The sequence below is a fragment of the Rhinopithecus bieti genome, unplaced genomic scaffold (assembly GCF_001698545.2).
Source record: "Rhinopithecus bieti isolate Rb0 unplaced genomic scaffold, ASM169854v2 scaffold_32081, whole genome shotgun sequence".
NCBI lineage: Eukaryota > Metazoa > Chordata > Mammalia > Primates > Cercopithecidae > Rhinopithecus > Rhinopithecus bieti.
In genome coordinates, this window is record NW_016814436.1 from 4846041 (window position 1) to 4863450 (window position 17410).

The following is a 17410-nucleotide window of genomic DNA, read 5'->3' on the forward strand; positions in this document are numbered from 1 at the left end:
TCCACTAGTTTTTGCACATTTTTGTAGAGATGGGGTTTTGCCATGTTGCCCAGGCTAGTTATGAACTCCTGGGCTCAAGCAATCTGCCCATGTCGGCCTCCCAAAGTGCTGGGATTACAGGCATGAGCCGCTGCACCCGGCTGGCACTTCATTTATTTCAAGCAGTTCTCAGAGGTCTAAATCTATTTGTTATTTCTATTGAGTCTCACCTTATGGTGACTTGTCTCCTTGGGTCTGATTGTGTGTGTGTGTGTGTGTGTGTGTGTGTGTGAGTTCGTATTTGGTTGTGCTTCATCTGTAGGAACCCTGAAGGCCTAAATTGGAATGCTTTCCTCCAGAAAGAATTTCTGATTGCTTCTACCAGTTTATCACTGACCAGAACAAATTTAATTTAATTTCTTGAGTAGGGATTTTCCTGTCGATAGTGTAAATTTAACTTCAGCATTGCAGGAGAGCAAATGGTTGCAAATCCTCCAGGGACATTATTGTTCTTCTTAAATGTTTTCACCTGGAGCTCTGAAGCAGACACTCAGGTTTCCCAGAGGGATCCCTGTCCTGGCAGGCAGATTTGTTGGAAACACTCTCTCCTTAGTGGGGTAGCCAGCTCTGAGGGTCTCAAGTCAGTGTAGGAGTCTTAGGTTCACTCCCCCCATCCACCACTCTGCATTTGGCATTACCTAAGGAAAATGCTTGTTGCTCATCTCTGGTTCCAGATAGTTTGCTTTATTTATTGTTTCTTTCTTTTGTGGAAGGAGGGCTTCCTTGTGATCTTGGCAGTGCAATCATGTTATGTCTGTAGACATTTACTTGCAATAAGATAGCGGATGGCATTTTAGGGTATCTGGTCACTATGCTGCCAGAAGTCAAGTTGACTCAGCTCATTCTGGGAGTTACATCCTTGGCTGCCAACATGGCTCTCATCTTGCTCCAGGGTAGTAATTTGGAGAGAATCAGACTGTACATTTTCTGGCTAGGCCATGGAATGGGGCCTGGCCCCTGCTGCTTACTCCTCAGCTCTCATGCCTGTTTCCAGGCTTCGGGGCCCTGCAGCAGTCTCCCTTCCTGGTGACCTCAGAGGTTCCTCTGAGGGGAGCCAGTGAGATGCTGCGACTCAGTGCAGCTGGAATGCATAGCAGAAACAATGAAGGGGCACCTGTGTGTGTGTGTGTGTGTGTGTGTGCTGGGGTGCACTGGGGTGTGTTGAGGGTGTTGGTGGTGGGAAAAGCCCTAGAATTGTTCAAGCCAGTCATCTGGATTGGATGTTAACTAGAAAACTCCCAGATTTCCTCTCCATTTTAGGCACCACAGATACAACCTAATGGGATGCTTTGCACATGGCCAAAGTGAACAGAAACGTCTGAGTGCACCAGAAAGCAATCCCACAACCCCTCGGAGACAGGCCTAAGCTCTGCTCATCCTAAGGGCTCTCCAGCCCTCACATCCTCCTCCTCTCCTCTCAGGCACATTCAGACCCATGCTGTCCACATTCACTCATCCCCAGTCCAACCTTGATACCTTGTGTCCCTGGTTGGGGGATCTGTCTCCCTAGGAGATGCCGCCCCTCTGAAGGCAGCCCTGGAGTATTCACCCAGGAGTATTTATTGATCTTCCCTCTGTACCCGGCCCTCTGCTCAGTGCCACACAGTGGAAGGAGCTGGTCTTGGCCCTCTGGGGTCATCATTAGGGAGACAGTGATACAGGACAGTGACAGCTGTAATGCACAATGCAGTGGTTGTGGGAACAGAGGAGGAGCACCCTAGCCTGCCCAGAGGACAGGGAAGGTGTCAGAGGAGGCAGCATTTGAGCTGCGACTAGAACACCAAGTCACACATTGCCAAATGTACAAACTGGGGATGGGGCAGGTGGGGGATGGGGGATGAGGCTGACTGGTGGGCAGGGCAGACTCGGAAAGGTCCAGAGATGAGGAGCTGCCCACGACTCTTCAAGAGGGGAGCAACCCTCTCAGATGTGTATTTGGAAGATAGATTACTGGGTTCTCTGAGACTGAACCCCACATTTCTGAAACCTTTATGGCTTCGTAAGAGGGAACTAAAGTATCGTTCTGAAGCTGTTCTTCATGATACCCAGGGTGAGGGTATCTGGCTTAGATTAGTGAGAATCACCCCCATTTGCAAAGTGCAGCAGAGTTCACGTAAATGATTTGCACAAGAACCCTTGACTGCTAAGTGGAGTGTACCAGCTACCGACTGCCGTGTAACAAACCACCCCACAACCTCATGCCTTGAAAAAACACTTTGTTATTATTTCTTAGGGTTCTGTGGGTTGGCTGGGCTCAGCTGGGTAGTTCTTCTGCTTGTGGTCTCTCATGCAACTGCTGTCAGATGGCAGCAGAACGCTGAAGATGACTTATCGCTCACCTCTCTGCACTCTCAATGTCTTCTGGGTAGCCTCTCTCCATCAGGCTGGTCAGACTTCCTAGGTGGCAGCAGTCTCCTGAGAATGCAAAGGCCAAAGCTGCTGGGTCTTGTTAAGGCTCGCTCAGGCCTGGAACTGGCACAGTGGCACTTCACTGCATTCTGTTAGTTAATGTGAGGGTTAGGGCCAATCCAGATGCTGTGTGGGAGGGGACTAAACAAGGGTGGAAACACCAGGAGGCATAGTTCCTTGGGGCCATATTTGGAGATTGGCTGCCACACAGCAAACCTTGCCTTCAGGCTCTGTCTATGCATCTTAATCACTATGACTCTTCTCCTCTGGAGAGGCCGTAGCCACAGCTGGGGGTCTCTGTTTGAGTTATGGTGAGACCCTGCTTCTCTGATAACTGCTCCTGCAGTCACATTTTTAGTATGCGATGCTCAGAGATAGTCCATGGGATGTCTGTATCAGTTTTCTATTGCTGTCTAACAAAACTCCCCCAAATGTAATAGCTTCAAACACAACCATTTATTCTTTCTCATGAGCCTCCAAGCCCATGGGGTGGCTCTGCTGATCTGAGATGGGCTCACTTCTGAGGTCACTAAGGGTTGGCAACATGGCTCTGCTGTCTTAGCTGGGCTCACATTTCTGGGACCTCAGCTGGGACAGCTGCTCTCGGCTCCATGCCGTCTCTCATCCTGTAGCACAGGGCTCCCGCAGGGCACAAGAGTACTTAAGGCCTAGGTTCAGAACTGACATCACCTCCACCTCACTGTATGGTCAAAACAAATCATAAGGCCATCTGCCAGATGGCAGGGGTGGCGAAATAGCTCCCACCTTCCCATGAGCTGAAATGTTACCTCGCAGAAGGCATGAAGGCAGGAAGGAGTGGAGCCATTTGTACATCAGCTGCCATTGTGCCTGTGTCCATTTGAGAGGTGCCCTTCCCGGCAGCAGCCAGCCCATGCCAGGTAGCCAGGCTGGGTGAGCCAGGCCGGGCTGGGTTTCGGGCCCGGTGCAGCACTCGGTAGACACCTTTGTGTGTACTCTCATGACCCTGTCCGCAGCTGATGATGACCATGTGGCTGCTTCACACAGACCGGGCCAGCTTGGGAACTGGGAATTAGAAACAGGATTCTCGGCCAGGCGCGGTGGCTCAAGCCTGTAATCCCAGCACTTTGGGAGGCCGAGACGGGCGGATCACAAGGTCAGGAGTTCGAGACCATCCTGGCTAACATGGTGAAACCCCGTCTCTACTAAAAAATACAAAAAACTAGCCGGGCGAGGTGGCAGGCGCCTGTAGTCCCAGCTACTCGGGAGGCTGAGGCAGGAGAATGGCGGGAACCCAGGAGGCGGAGCTTGCAGTGAGCTGAGATCTGGCCACTGCACTCCAGCCTGGGCGACAGAGCGAGACTCCGTCTCAAAAAAAAAAAAAAAAAAAAAAGAAACAGGATTCTCCTTCACCAGGAGCCGTTCATTTGAACTGGAGAGAGAGCTGAGCCCAGGAGCTCTGGCCGATGACAGGGTGCCTGGAGAAGCAGAGAAAGCAGCTCAGAGAGAGGAAGAAGAAGAAAGGCAGGGGCTGAGGGAGGCCATTTTGGGGGAGAGAGGGAGAAAGCTCCCCAAGACCCCACAGGAGGACTGCCCTGGGTCTGGGGGGCTTCCAGGTGCTGGGCCCACCCTCGCCTGTCCTGGCCGTGTAGCATTTCCTCAGCTCTGCCCATCTAGTGGCATTATTGCTTTAAACTTGAGATGCTTCCTGGGCCATCAACTCTGTAGAGAGCCACAAAGCTCCTTTTGGGTCCATGTCAGAATTCTGCTCCTCAGATGGAGATGGCCTCATGGGCTGCTCCAGCACCAGCCTGTGCAATGCGGTCCGTGTGGCCAGAGAGCTGGAGGCTGGGGGTTTGGCATTCCTGGGACCCGGAAGCAGCTGGGAGACTGTCGGGGCCTGCAGGGGCATGGGAGTGGGGGTAGCAGATTGAGGGTCCAAGTTCTAGGGCAAGAGGCCAGGAGACCTATCCCTAGTCCCCCACCTGCCAATGCCAGCGGGAGCCAGGACAGCCGGACATGAGTCCTCCAGGGGACAGCAGGCTGGAGGATGAGGAGGCAGAGACTTAGGCTGGAGGCCCTGAGAACCCCTGTCACCAGGTGGCCACATAAGCCACATTGTCCCCTCAAGCACCCAGAAACTGGGGAGATGGCAGTGGAGAAGGGGAGGGACCTGGGGTGTGATGTCATGGGCTGGCCTCGTTTTTTTTTTTTTTTTGGACGGAGTCTCACTCTGTTGTCTAGGCTGGAGTGCAATGGCGTGATCTTGGCTCACTGCAAACTCTGCCTCCCAGGTTCAAGTGATTCTTCTGCCTCAGCCTCTGAGTAGCTGGGATTACAGGCACCTGCCACCACACCTGGAGAATTTTTGTATTTTTAGTAGAGACGGGGTTTCATCATGTTGACCAGGCTGGTCTCAAACTCCTGACCCTGTGATCCGCCCACCTCTGCCTCTTATTTGTTACTATGTCCACAGCCCATGCGGAAGTAGAGGGGAGATTCTGGTTTACGCTAAAGCCAAAGCTCTGTCCTGTTGGGCCATGACCAGGGCATTCACCAAACACCCCGTCAGCAGCCAGGCTCCCAACACCAGGGATGTCCGGCCTCTCTCTGGGGAGATCCCACATTCCCTGTAGTCCACCTCCCAACCAGAAGCTTCTGGAATCCCTCCCTCCTTTCCCAGGTCCGCCTTCCCCTCCGCAAGCCTCACCTCCAGTCCTCTCCTTGGAGATTCCGTCCCCACCTACAGCAGCCCACTCAGACGGACCCGGTGAGAAAGGCTGCCTGGCTCTGGGCCTGTCCCATGAGCCAGAACCTGACGCATGGACTGGCCCCGACTGCCCTGCTCCACGGTGAAGGCAGGTAGGACAGGGTAGGCCTCCCCACCCCTCCCCTCTGGCCTTTGCCTCACTGGCTGGAGAAGAGCCCCTCGCAGGAGGGAACAGCGTGGGAGATGGGGAGAAACCCGGCCTGAAGGAGTGGGTGCTGGTGCCTGCCCCACTGCTCTAATTCCTGCTGCTGTCCCCACATTGATCACAAAAGGACACGGTCATATTCACCTGACTGGGGTGCGGCAGCAGGGGCCTCTCGGAGCCCCTTCTCCATATGGGTTGGGGGGCCTCACCCGGCAGTATTGCCACAGTAAAGGAGCCGGGCGTCCACATTTACAGAGGCAGAAACAAAGAGATTCAACTCCCCTCATCACTGTGGGTAGGTGAGCAGGTCACAGTCAAAGGAGTGACTCGCAAATGTTGGAATTGCTGACTATGAGAAAGACAAGAACTCTCTTATCCCTGAGACTGGCAGCCTGGGGACAGTAGCCCCCTGCTCCACCAAAGCAGCTCCTGGGTGAGACTTTGGGGTGACCCACCTCTTGGCTGTCCAGAGTCACTGTGGGTGGGTTCTGGTGCCCTGTGTGTTGTTCTGGGCAGACATCCTTTCAGGATGGAAAGCCGCCTTTTCCCGTGTCCTCCGTGGGCATCTGGTTCTGTGCTCAGCTGGTCTTCTCCCCAACCCCTGCTCCTCCCCAGCCACCCATGCTCTCAGATGCACAGCTGACCTTGTCCCTCCACAGCTGAAAATCCCCAGTGCCTGCAGTACAAAGGCCAGACCCCTTAACCCACCCCTGCCTACCTCTGGCCTCATCTCCCACCCCCCGTCCACCCCTGCGATTTCACCCCTCAGTATTATTAAATTGCTTCTAGTCCCAAACCCTCCCCTGCCACACACACTCTGTCTGATTCCTCTCGGTCTTTGTATACGTTTTTCCCCTTGGCTGGAATTCCACATTCTTATCTGCCTGGTGAATCTTCAAAACCCAGTTACCCTGGACAGCTTTCACAGACAGCCCCCTTCACTGTCTGTCTAGCGTAACCTGTCCCTTGGTTTTGCTCCACAGTACTTGACCGAGTATGTGTGTACGTCTGTCTCCCCAGCACAGCAGACGGGACTGACCAAGGGCGGGCCACACATCTCAAAAATGAGGTGCCGAGTCCAGCACAGGGCTGGGCACAGGCAGGCCCCCAACAATGGAGCATGACCCAGATGAAATGAAGCAGCTTCCCCCCGTCTTGGCGGCCCCAGGAAGCATCTCTGAAGTGTGATGATTTGGGGGTCACAGTGGGTACCCTCAAAGGCCAGCCTCGGGAATGCTCCTGGCTTCCACTCGAACAAATCTCCCCCTTCTCCTCCCAGAACACCCTGGCCAGGTGTGACACTGATGGACCACTCACCCTCCTGCTGACTGTACAGCCCCTTCCTGGGCTCTGGCAGACCGTGAGCACTGCCTTCCCAGCAGAACCTGGCTTGACCCCAACATGGCAGACATTGTGATGTCAGCCCATGAAGAGAGAGCCATCTCAGACCGCTGACCTCCGCAACCAGCAGATAATCAGCGTCTTGTTTAAGACTAAGTTAACTTTAAGATTAAGTTTGTGTGGCCTGGCGCGGTGGCTCATACCTGTAATCCCGGCACTTTGGGAGGCCAAGGTGGGTGGATCACCTGAGGTCAGGAGTTCAAGACCAGCCTGACCAACATGGTGAAACCTCATCTCTACTAAAACACAAAATTAGCCGGGCATGGTGGCATATGCCTGTAATCCCAGCTACTCGGGAGGCTGAGGCAGGAGAATCGCTTGAACCTGGGAGGTGAAAGTTGCAGTGAGCTGAGATCATGCCACTGCACTCCAGCCTGGGTGAGAGAGTGAGACTGTCTCAAAAAAAAAAAAAAAAAAAAAAATTACTAACTTTGTAGGATTTTATTACATCAACCAGAGGGGAAGACTGAGGCCCAGAGAGGAAAACAGACTTGCCCAAGCTCCACCAGGACTCCTGACTCATTGCCCAGTGCTCCCTGCCTATCCTGCCTGACCTCCTCACATGACAGGCACAGAGGCCCCAGCTCACATGTCCACTGCTGATTCTGCAGAGGCAAAAGGTTGCAAAGAGCAAGCCAAGTCCATTTATCTGGGTGGGCGAGTGAGCAAATTCTGTGGTCAGCCCGTGTACCCTGAATCATGCAAAAGAACCAATGAATCAATTTTAGCAGAAGTTAGAACTTGCAGGAATCAAATGCTCTGCCAATAGCTCCTCCTTGTCCCCTGCGTCCCCCGAAGCAGGTGGCGGTGTGCCACAATGTCAAACTGGATTTAGAGTTTGTTAGCTTCGTGAGAACCCAGAACACACACCGCCTGCATCCCCGAGGCCAGCTGGGTGGCTCTGGCCTATTTATAGTGTCCTCATCCATCTTCTTTTCTTTTGATCAGGGCAGGACCTGATCTCGGAGGAGCTGCAAATCTCGGCATGCTCGACAAATTCCAGCAGGGCATGAATCATGGGCTCCTGCCTCGTGAGGGCCCTCCACTGCCAATGGGACTGGTGGAGCTCCGGGGCTCGCCTGCTGCCCAGCTTGGAGCCAGAGCCAGGCCTGACGGAGTCCTCCCTGCACATTCCAGAGGAGCTCAAACTAGTTTTCCCTCCCGGGGATCTCACCTGACACTGCAAGGCAGAGTGCCCCATGAAGGGAGGGTTTCCTTCGCTTGCCTTTTTGCCCTGGCAAGCCTGGCAACCAGGAGTCCATGAGCACTGGTGCCTCCTCAGGGGTGGCACCTCTTTCTGGGAAGCCACACGAGTCTCGGACAGCTGTGCCCTTCCTGCTCCCCTCCAGCTGCCAGATGGCCAGAGTTCCCATGTGCCCTGGAATGTGGGACTCTCTTTGAGACGTCCACTTGGGGACCTGTCCTCAGGCCCTGGGGTCAGCACACAGGTGGCCAGTTTCTTTGGGCTCAGGGTCAGGCTTCCACTGGTGGGTAGAGGCAGCCCTTTGTCCCACGTCCTGCCCCAGCGTTTCTGAGTAGCGGGCTCCCTCCCCCATCCTCTTGGCAGCTGTCCCTCCCTGCTCCCTCCCGGTGACTACAGCCAAGCCAAGAGGCCTGTGCTCTGTTCCCCACACGTCCACGTAGAGCGGCTGGACACCGGTGTTGAGTGCTGTGGAGGTGGCTGGGGGGAGTGGACATTCCATTGTAATGATGGCAAAAATAGCCATGGTCTTTCAGCCACTGCTGAAACTGCTGGAGTCGGGCCCTTCCCAGGTATGATTTGCCCTCCCCGATGGTGCCTTTGTCTCCCAGATGTGCAGATGTGGAAGCCAAGGTCCTAGGGATCAGGGGAACCTCATGAGGGAGGAGGCAGGGGGCCAGGCCTGGCTTCTGAGCTCGGCAATCCCAGTGTTACGGTCTGTCTTTTAATGTTTAAAAAGAAGATACAATGATATAATTAGGATGCCGCAATCCCAGCACTTTGGGAGGCCAAGGCGGGCAGATCACTTGAGGTCAGGAGTTTGAGACCAGCCTGGCCAACATGGTGAAATCCTGTCTCTACTAAAAATACAATAAAATTAGCCGGGTGTGATCTCAGCTACTCAGGAGGCTGAGGCAGGAAGATCGCTTGAACCGGGGAGGCAGAAGTTGCTGCACTCCTGCCTGGGTGACAGAGCAAAATTCCGTCTCAAAAAACAAAACCAGGTCGGGCGTGGTGGCTCAAGCCTGTAATCCCAGCACTTTGGGAGGCCGAGGCAGGCGGATCACGAGGTCAGGAGATCGAGACCATCCTGGCTAACACAGTGAAACCCCGTCTCTACTAAAATACAAAAAACTAGCCGGGCGAGGTGGCGGGCGCCTGTAGTCCCAGCTACTCGGGGAGGCTGAGGCAGGAGAATGGCATGAACCCGGGAGGCGGAGCTTGCAGTGAGCTGAGATCTGGCCACTGCACTCCAGCCCGGGCGACAGAGCGAGACTCTGTCTCAAAAAAAAAAAAAAAAAAAAAAAAAAAAAAAAAAACAAACAATAATAATAATTAGGATGCTGACACTGTCGCTACCTTTTCTGGGTCTCTCCCATTCCTGTAGAATTGTTCTTGCCCACAATCACCTGCCCATCTCTCTTGCACCCCAGAAAAGTTTTGCAAGTTGAGGAAGAGAAAAAAATAATCTGATATGTACTGTCTGTATTCTCCCATGACAATAATCTCTCTATGCGGGGAGGGGTGTCCATGTGTCTGTGTCCACCATGGTATTGAATGAATATTGAACAAATGGCTGAATGTGCACGAAGGAAAGGAGATGGTGGGTGGTTCAAGTATGGTTCTTGCTTCCCCATTCCAGGCAGGACATAAGCGGGGGGCCAGGGAGGACAGGGCCAGGCTGGAAGAGTGTCATCAACTCATGGTTACTGGGGTGAGTGGCCCTCCTGTCCAGTCACAGCATCAGGGGGTGGGTGAAGGTGTTCGGAGGGGACAGAAAAGCAGGGGCCACTGGCTTCCCCCACCCCCCACTCTGCCAGTCCTACCTCAGGGCAGTTTTTTTTTTTTTTTTTTTGAGACAGAATCTCGCTCTGTCACCCAGGCTGGAGTGCAGTGGCTTGATCTTGGCTCACTGAAACCTCTGCCTCCCTGATTCAAGCAATTCTCTTGCCTCAGCTTCCTGAGTAGCAGGACTACAGGTGCGCACCACCATGCCCAGCTAATTTTTGTATTTTTAGTAGAGATGGGGGTTTCACCATGGTGGCCAGGTTGGTCTCGAACTCCTGACCTTAGGTCAGGAGTTCACCTACCTTGGTCTCCCAAAGTGCTGGGATTATGGGCATGAATCACCACACCCGGCCCCCAGGGTAACTTTAGTGCTCCTCCCTGTATCCAGCAGGGGCAGAGGAAAGTCCCCAGGGAAAGTCTTCTATGAGCCATTGATGACAGCATGGTTAGTAGTAGTTACAATGCCAAAATATAAAAAATAAAATAGAAAGATTTCGTGTGCAATTTTGCAGAGGGAATGTCTTGCCCTTTTTTCTCCACTCAAAAGGAAGGGAGGTTATTCAAAATAGTCAAAAAGTGGGAACAGTCCAAATCCCCACTGGCTGGTGAGAAGATAAACAAACTGTAGTGTATCCATAACGTTACTCGGCCTTCAAAAGGAAGGAAGCACTAATTTATGCTCCAATGTATTAAGCACTAATTTATGCAGGAACCATGAAACGTGGCGCTAAGAAAGAGGCCAGGCGCAAGAGGCCACAAAGTGTGTGATTCTGCTGACACAAACCACCCAGGACAGGCAAATCCATAGAGTCAGGATGCCAGTTATCAGTTGCTGGGGGCTGCAGGGGATTGATGATGACTTGGGGGCTTCTTTTTGGGGTGATTCAATGTTTTGGAATTAGAGAGTGGTGATGACTGCACAACTCTGTGAATATACTAAAAGCATTGCATTGTACACTTTAAAGTGGGTAATTTTTAAGGCATGTGAAATGTGTCTCATTTTTTTTTTCTTTTTAAATTTATTTTTTGGGCCAGGTGCAGTGGCTCATGCCTGTCATCCCAGCACTTTGGGAGGTCAAGGCGGGAGGATCACGAGGTCAAGAGATTGAGACCATCCTGGCCAACAGGGTGAAACTCCGTCTCCACTAAAAATACAAAAATGAGCTGGGCATGGTGGTGCACGCTTGTAGTCCCAGTCACTCAGGAGGCTGAGGCAGGAGAATCGCTTGAACCTGGGAGGTGGAGGTTGCAGTGAGCTGAGATTGCGCCATTGCACTCCAGTCTGGGGACGGGGTGGACTACGTCTCAAAAAAAAAAAAAATTTTTTTTTTTAGAGACGAGGTTTCATTATGTTACCCAGGCTGGTCCTGAACTCCTGGGCTCAAGTGATCCACCTACCTTGGCCTCCCAAAGTGTTGGGATTGCAGGCATGTGCCACCGTACCTGGCCCTTGCATCTTATTTTTATTTTTATTTGTTTTGAGACGGAGTCTCGCTCTGTGGCCCAGGCTGGAGTGCAGTGGCCGGATCTCAGCTCACTGCAAGCTCCACCTCCCGGGTTCACGCCATTCTCCTGCCTCAGCCTTCTGAATAGCTGGGGCTACAGGCACCCGCCACCACGCCCGGCTAATGTTTTTGTATTTTTTAGTAGAGACAGCATTTCACCATGTTAGCCAGGATGGTCTTGATCTCCTGACCTCTTGATCCACCCGTCTCGGCCTCCCAAAGTACTGGGATTATAGGCGTGAGCCACTGTGCCCAGCCTCATCTCATTTTTAAAAGAAGACCAAGAATGGTAGCACGTGCCTATAATCCCAGCTACAAGGCAGGCTAAGGCAGGAGAATCGCTTGAACCCGGGAAGCAGTAGTTGCAGGGAAATGTAATAGTTTAACTTGAGAACTTAAAGGTAGGTCACTCAGACTTCTTTTAGAGATGGAGATGGCACACGAAAATGCAGGTTTTGCTGATCACAGTGGCTCATGCCTGTAATCCTAGTGCTTTGGGAGGCTGAGGCAGGTGGATCACCTGAGGTCAGGAGTTTGAGACTGGCCTGACCAATATGGAGACACACTGTCTCTACTAAAAATACAAAAAATTAGCTGGGTGGGATGGAGCATGCCTGTAATCTCAACTACTCAGGAGGCTGAGGCAGGAGAATCGCTTGAACTCGGGAGTTGGAGGTTGTGGTGAGCCAAGATCATACCATTGCACTCCAGCCTGGGTGACAAGAGTGAAACTCTGTCTCAAAAATAAATAAATAAGGCCAGGCATAGAGGCTTACGCCTGTAATCCCAGCACTCTAGGAAGGCAGAGGAAGGAAGATAGCTTGAGGTTGGGAGTTTGAGACCAGTCTGGGCAATGTAGCAAGACCCTGTCACTACAAACATTAAAAAGAAAAAATTAGCCAAGCATAGTGGTATGTGCCTATAGTCCCAGCTACTCAGGAGGCTGAGGCAGGAGGATCACTTGGGACCAGGGGTTTGAGGCTGCAGTGAGCTATGGTCACGCCACTGCCCTCCAGCCTGGGTGACAGAGTGAGCCCCAGTTTCAGGGAAATAAAAAGGGAGGGAGGTATGTCAAGAAGAACAGTAATCAAGTGAGACAACATTCCCCCGTGTCGGCTCCATGATAACGTTTATGTGCATCAGGTGTGGGGCCAGGAAACAAGCTGGACCACGACCATGATAGTAATAGTGTTAGGAGCAAGGATATCCAGCAGCGTGAACTCAGCAGGTGTGAACCCTCTTCCGGGAGCACTTGCATCCCCCTTCCCTGAGCCTGGAGTTAGCAGCCCTCCCAGTCACTGCCCCCAAATGCAGCTCCCGTGCCCTCCTGGGGCTTGTGTGCTCATCTGGGCCCTTCATTCTCGTTCCCTGGGACTAGATGGAGGTGCCGTGTGCGGGGGGAGCCCCACCTCCGTGCTGTGCATTCCTCCGTTTGCTGTGTGTCTTGCAGAGCTGGGCATCTTCACCCTGTAGAGAGTGAGGGGCTCGGGAGTCCCAGGAGCAGCGGACAGTATGACCAGTAGCCTATGTGGCCGGCCACTGCTCGGGGCCAGCAGCATCCTACGTGTGGGTGTGTGCACAGGGTTCACTCTCAGCATGGTAGCCACGGAGCCTGGGGCTCAGGCTGGTCTCTGCTCTGCTCAGGGACAGTGTGGTGGGCACCTGCACAGGGAGCCAGGCAGGCGCAGTGGGGTAGAGCCTGTGCTTGGCCACTAGGGGCCAGTGCAGCCCTGAGATGGGCCCAGTGGGCACAGGCAAGGTGGGTGAGCATGGGGCAAGGGCATGGCCACGGGACCCTGTTGTTCCTCCCCACCTAGGCTGCCCAGGGAGATGCAAGAGCAGCTCTGGACACAAGACCTGAGCCCATCGCCCTGAGCCCACAGCATTTCCAGGCAGGCTAGAGATTCGTCTCGGGCTTTCGTGCATGCCAGCTAACCTTCCTGGAGCTTTCCAGAACCTTCTCGGAGCTAAAGCCTCCCTGGAGCAGGTTGTTCAGGTGCTGGCATCTCAGGGAGCACCTGAGGGCACTGAGCTCCCAGGAGGAGCCTTCACAAGGGGGCCTGGGTAGCTGAACGCGACAGCCCACGGGCAAGAAATCCCAGCATTTGTATTAGACAAGTTCTGGCAACTTCCAAGCAGGAAAACATTTTTTCTTTGTAGTCATAACGTTATCCTGGCCTTCCAGGGAAGTGCTAGTACATAAGACGTGCTTGATTAGGGTCTAAATTCCCTGTAGCCCCTTGTCTCTATTAACTCTATGTCGAGGCTTCATTTTTGTTCTGTTTTAACTTTCACAATTTTCCATATATCAAACCCCACCAACTGTAAGGCACTCGGGGGGAGGCAGGGGGTGCAATGGGCCTGTTCCCAAGAAGCTTCCCCCTGAATTCCAAAATAGGGCAAAATGGACCTTGGTCTGGACTCACTCGGTTTTTGCCTGTGGGTGATTTCTTGTGGCTCCTTGCTGTTTAACGACTGGCCCAGGAATTTATTGTGTAAGGAGCAGATTCCAGAAGTCATGTAGCTTCTGGTTCCAGCCCCTGGCAAAAAGCATTTTGAAGAGCTTTCTACACTATGTACAACCCTAGAAATCCATCGTGTCTGCCTTCTTTTTTTTTTTTTTCTAAATTATATTTTGTTTTAAAAAATGCTCACTTCCCGTGAAACACCTCTGGGCAAGTGCAAAATACAAACATCAATTACAATCCACTGAGCCCAAGAAAGGCCGCAAGTAGCAATTCTAGGCACAGAAAACTGGTCAGTGGCTCTCAGGGTGACAGGTGCAAGAATGACCCAGTTCGCTGTTACTCAACTCCAAGCCCCCTCCCCACCCTGACAGTCATGAGTGGGCCACTGACCCCCAGAGATGGTGGGCACATGGGGGTCAGGGAGGAGAGACCCTGCTCCAAGCCAACCCCAAAGGGGAATGACATGAGCCGGGCAGTAACCTGTGGGAGCCACAGACTCAGGCAGTGGACAAGCCCACCACATAGGTAGCTGCCCTTTACAAAGCCCCACGTATATCCCTTCCGCTCTCCAGGAACCAGTTCCACTTTCTGCAAACACATTGGGTGGACTGGATCAGTGCGCGAGTACGGACCCCTTGGGAAATCAGCTGAAAGCTGCCGCCCCTGCCTCTGCTCCAACACAGAGGTGTGACCACATTCAATTCAATAATGAAGACAGAGAGGAGGCAGCCTTGAACTCATGCTAGGAAACAGCAACTGTGATAGTAGTAAATGCTATTCCTGGCAGATCCACGCCTGAGCCAGGCCCTATGCCAACTGCTCCGTGCAGATTATCTCGTTAATCCTTCAGCAACGCTAGCAGTCTAGGACTATTGTGTCCAGTTAGAACGAGGAGTTAGGCCCTGGCGAAGGTCACACAACTAGTTAGTGGCAGAATTAAAGCTCAACCCCTTGAAGGTGCCAGTCATTCTAAACTTGTGATTTCTGATGTGGCCGGACCACTAGGCCATCTCAGCACAAGCTGCAGCCTCTGTCTTTTTAGTCTCTCTCCCCTCCCCACTTATTTAAAATTGTGGATTCTAGGCCGGGTGTGGTGGCTCATGCCTGTAATCCCAGCACTTTGGGAGGCTGAAGTGGGCAGATCACCTGAGGTCAGGAGTCCCAGACCAGCCTGGCCAACATGGTGAAACCCTGTCTCTACTAAAAATACACAAATTAGACAGGACTGGTGGTGTGTGCCTATAATCCCAGCTACTCCACAGGCTGAGGCAGGAGAACTGCTTAAACCCAGGACCGGATGTTGCAGTAAGCCGAGATCATGCCACTGTCCTCCAAGCCTGGGTGAGAGAGCAAAACTCCATCTAAAAAATAAATAAAATAAAATAAAATAAAAACTGTGGACTCTAAATAGGGTGCGGTGGCTCATACCTAGCACTTTGAGAGGCTGAAGTGGGAGGATCTCTTGAGCCCAGAAGTTTGAGACCAACCTGGGCAACATAGCAAAACCCCATCTATATTTAAAAATAAATAAAAATAAAACTGCGTACTCTAGATGCAGGCGTAGGGGAAAGTACACAAATCGTGTGTGGAGTTCAATGTATGATCATGAAGCCCACAATCCGGTAACCCTCAGGTCCAGAGGGGACGCCCCCGCCCCCCAGAGCCCTCCTGAATGTGCGCATAGTCACCTCATTGCTTTTCTTCATCTTTCCTATTTGTGCACACCCCTAAACCTTATGGTGGAGTTAGGCTTGCTGTCGGTCTAAGTGTGAATGGAATGATCTTTTGTCTTTGCTGGACGTCCTGTTAGTGAGATTCATCCATCCTCCCCTGTCCCTAGGACCTGGAAATGGTGCTGGGCAGTCCCTGTGGTTACCTCGCAGCCTGCAGGTGTCTTATTCCAGAAAAACAGGCCCACACCTGAACCCACTGGCTGCAGCTGAGTTTTGTTTATCTAAACCCAACCCACTCTGCTTAAAGCCTTATTGCAAAATATGCGCTCCTGGGGTTCTCTGGCTTTCCTGCTGCCTGGGTCCCCTTCAGGTCCGCCCAGCAGCCTTTTACTGGGAGGCTCCAGGCTCAGGGACCCGCCCTGCCTTCCTGTCCCAGAACTGTCCTTTCATCCTTCCCCGGACAATTCCAGTGGAAGGGTATATGGGGGGTGGGGAGGTCCTGGACCAGTCACATTAAGGGATGAACTTTTCTCCTTCCTCCTCTCCCTCCACACACACATTTCCCAACAGGACTCTCCAGTGGAAACCCCGAATTAAAAGGTTCCAAAGCAACTCCACCTTTTAGATCAATATAACCTCTTCAAAGCTTTGCTACTGGGAAGAAAATGCTCACGTTGGGCTTCAGCCCAAAGACATTGTTTCAGCAGCTTTGAGCGAAGTTGGCTGAGTGTGCGTGTGACACACACACAGACACATCGCTCCGGGGGAGAAACTCCTCCGGATCTCCACAGCCGCCCACGGTCCTCGTCGAGACTGGACTCATCTGAGCTCAGCTCAGAGATTTGGCTGCAGGATCCGACCCTCCCTTGCCAAAAAGACCCGATCTAGGGGTGACTGCGCATTACTTCCACCCCCACCGCTCCGACCGGCCCCAGGAGAAGCCCTTCTAGGAGAGGCGCCCCCCACCTACCATCCCCGACCACTAAGGGCTGCACTGGATTCCCGCGCCCCGAGCGCCACGGAGGGAGAGTGCGCGCCCTTCCCAGGCTCTGGTTGCACAGTCCCAAAGCCCCGCCCATGCGAGGGTCGCTAAGTCCTAAGCCTACACCCCCTCTATGGCTCTGCACCATCCGCAGGCAGGTGTACCCATTACGCAGACCTAAAGCTGCCCCCGGGCCCCCGTGGTTCCCCGCAGGAGGCAGGGGTGTGTTGGCTTTTCTGAAAGCTCTAAGGTCTCTGCCCCCCGCCCCCCGCTGTCCTCTGTAGGAGGCTGAGCAGGGGCTGTGGCACAGCTCTAAATCCCTGCGGGTGCTTGCTAGCCCCAGGCGGTTTCCGGGGCCCCTGGTTCCCGCTCCCCCGCAACACGCTTCGGGAGGAGCCGGACGCTCTGGGACTCCGCTACGCGTCCGCGAACGCTCGGGCCGGGCCGCAAGCGGGAGATGAGCGCGCCTCCGTCGTCCTCTCCAAATCCCTTATGTCAACCGGGGTTTTCTTCTTTCATTTAAAAGTTGCGCTTTAAACCAAGTGGGACGCAGATCCGGTAGCTGCCTATTGGGTTTCAAAGTCCAGGGAGTTTTAGTTGGGGTGAAGCATTTTAGCCTCCGTGCGTCTTGGTGTAAAATGGGTAACCCCCTCGACAGCCTCCGCAGTCCTTAATGGGGGGGCTCCCTGGCCCCCTCGGCCCCAGTCCTCCGCCCCCGGGTCCTACCCGCGCAGCACTCTTCGCGGCGGCCTCAGTGGATCTTTCTGCCGGTGTGAGGAGCCATGCTCTGAGCCTCGGCCCCGGGCCTGAGGTGCAGAGCCACCGCCCCACGGGTAGCGGCCACCGGGAACCTCAGCCCCACCTTTCCCGGCCCTGTTCCCTCAGCCCCGCCCCCCCGGGAGGTTGGGTGGGGAGGCCTCCGGGGACTAGGCCCCCAGCCCCCGTCCTGGCCGCGCCCTCGCGTCTCCATAGCGATCCTCTCGGCGCTCACCTCCGAGCCGGCTCCCCGCGGGCCGAACAATACGCGGCTGGGCCGGGGCGGGGCGGGGC

General features: G+C 53.6%; 1 protein-coding gene across 1 annotated transcript in view; it reads left to right on the forward strand.

Annotated features, from left to right (window-relative positions):
* The first annotated feature begins 5249 nt into the window (after positions 1-5249).
* Positions 5250-17410, forward strand: part of CELSR1 (cadherin EGF LAG seven-pass G-type receptor 1) — a 197185-nt gene continuing 185024 nt past the window's right edge. The window contains exons 1-5 of the mRNA XM_017850743.1: positions 5250-5289; positions 16314-16407; positions 16515-16582; positions 16698-16854; positions 17066-17193. Coding sequence (XP_017706232.1) covers positions 5250-5289; positions 16314-16407; positions 16515-16582; positions 16698-16854; positions 17066-17193 — 487 coding nt within the window. The remainder of the gene's footprint in view (positions 5290-16313; positions 16408-16514; positions 16583-16697; positions 16855-17065; positions 17194-17410) is intronic.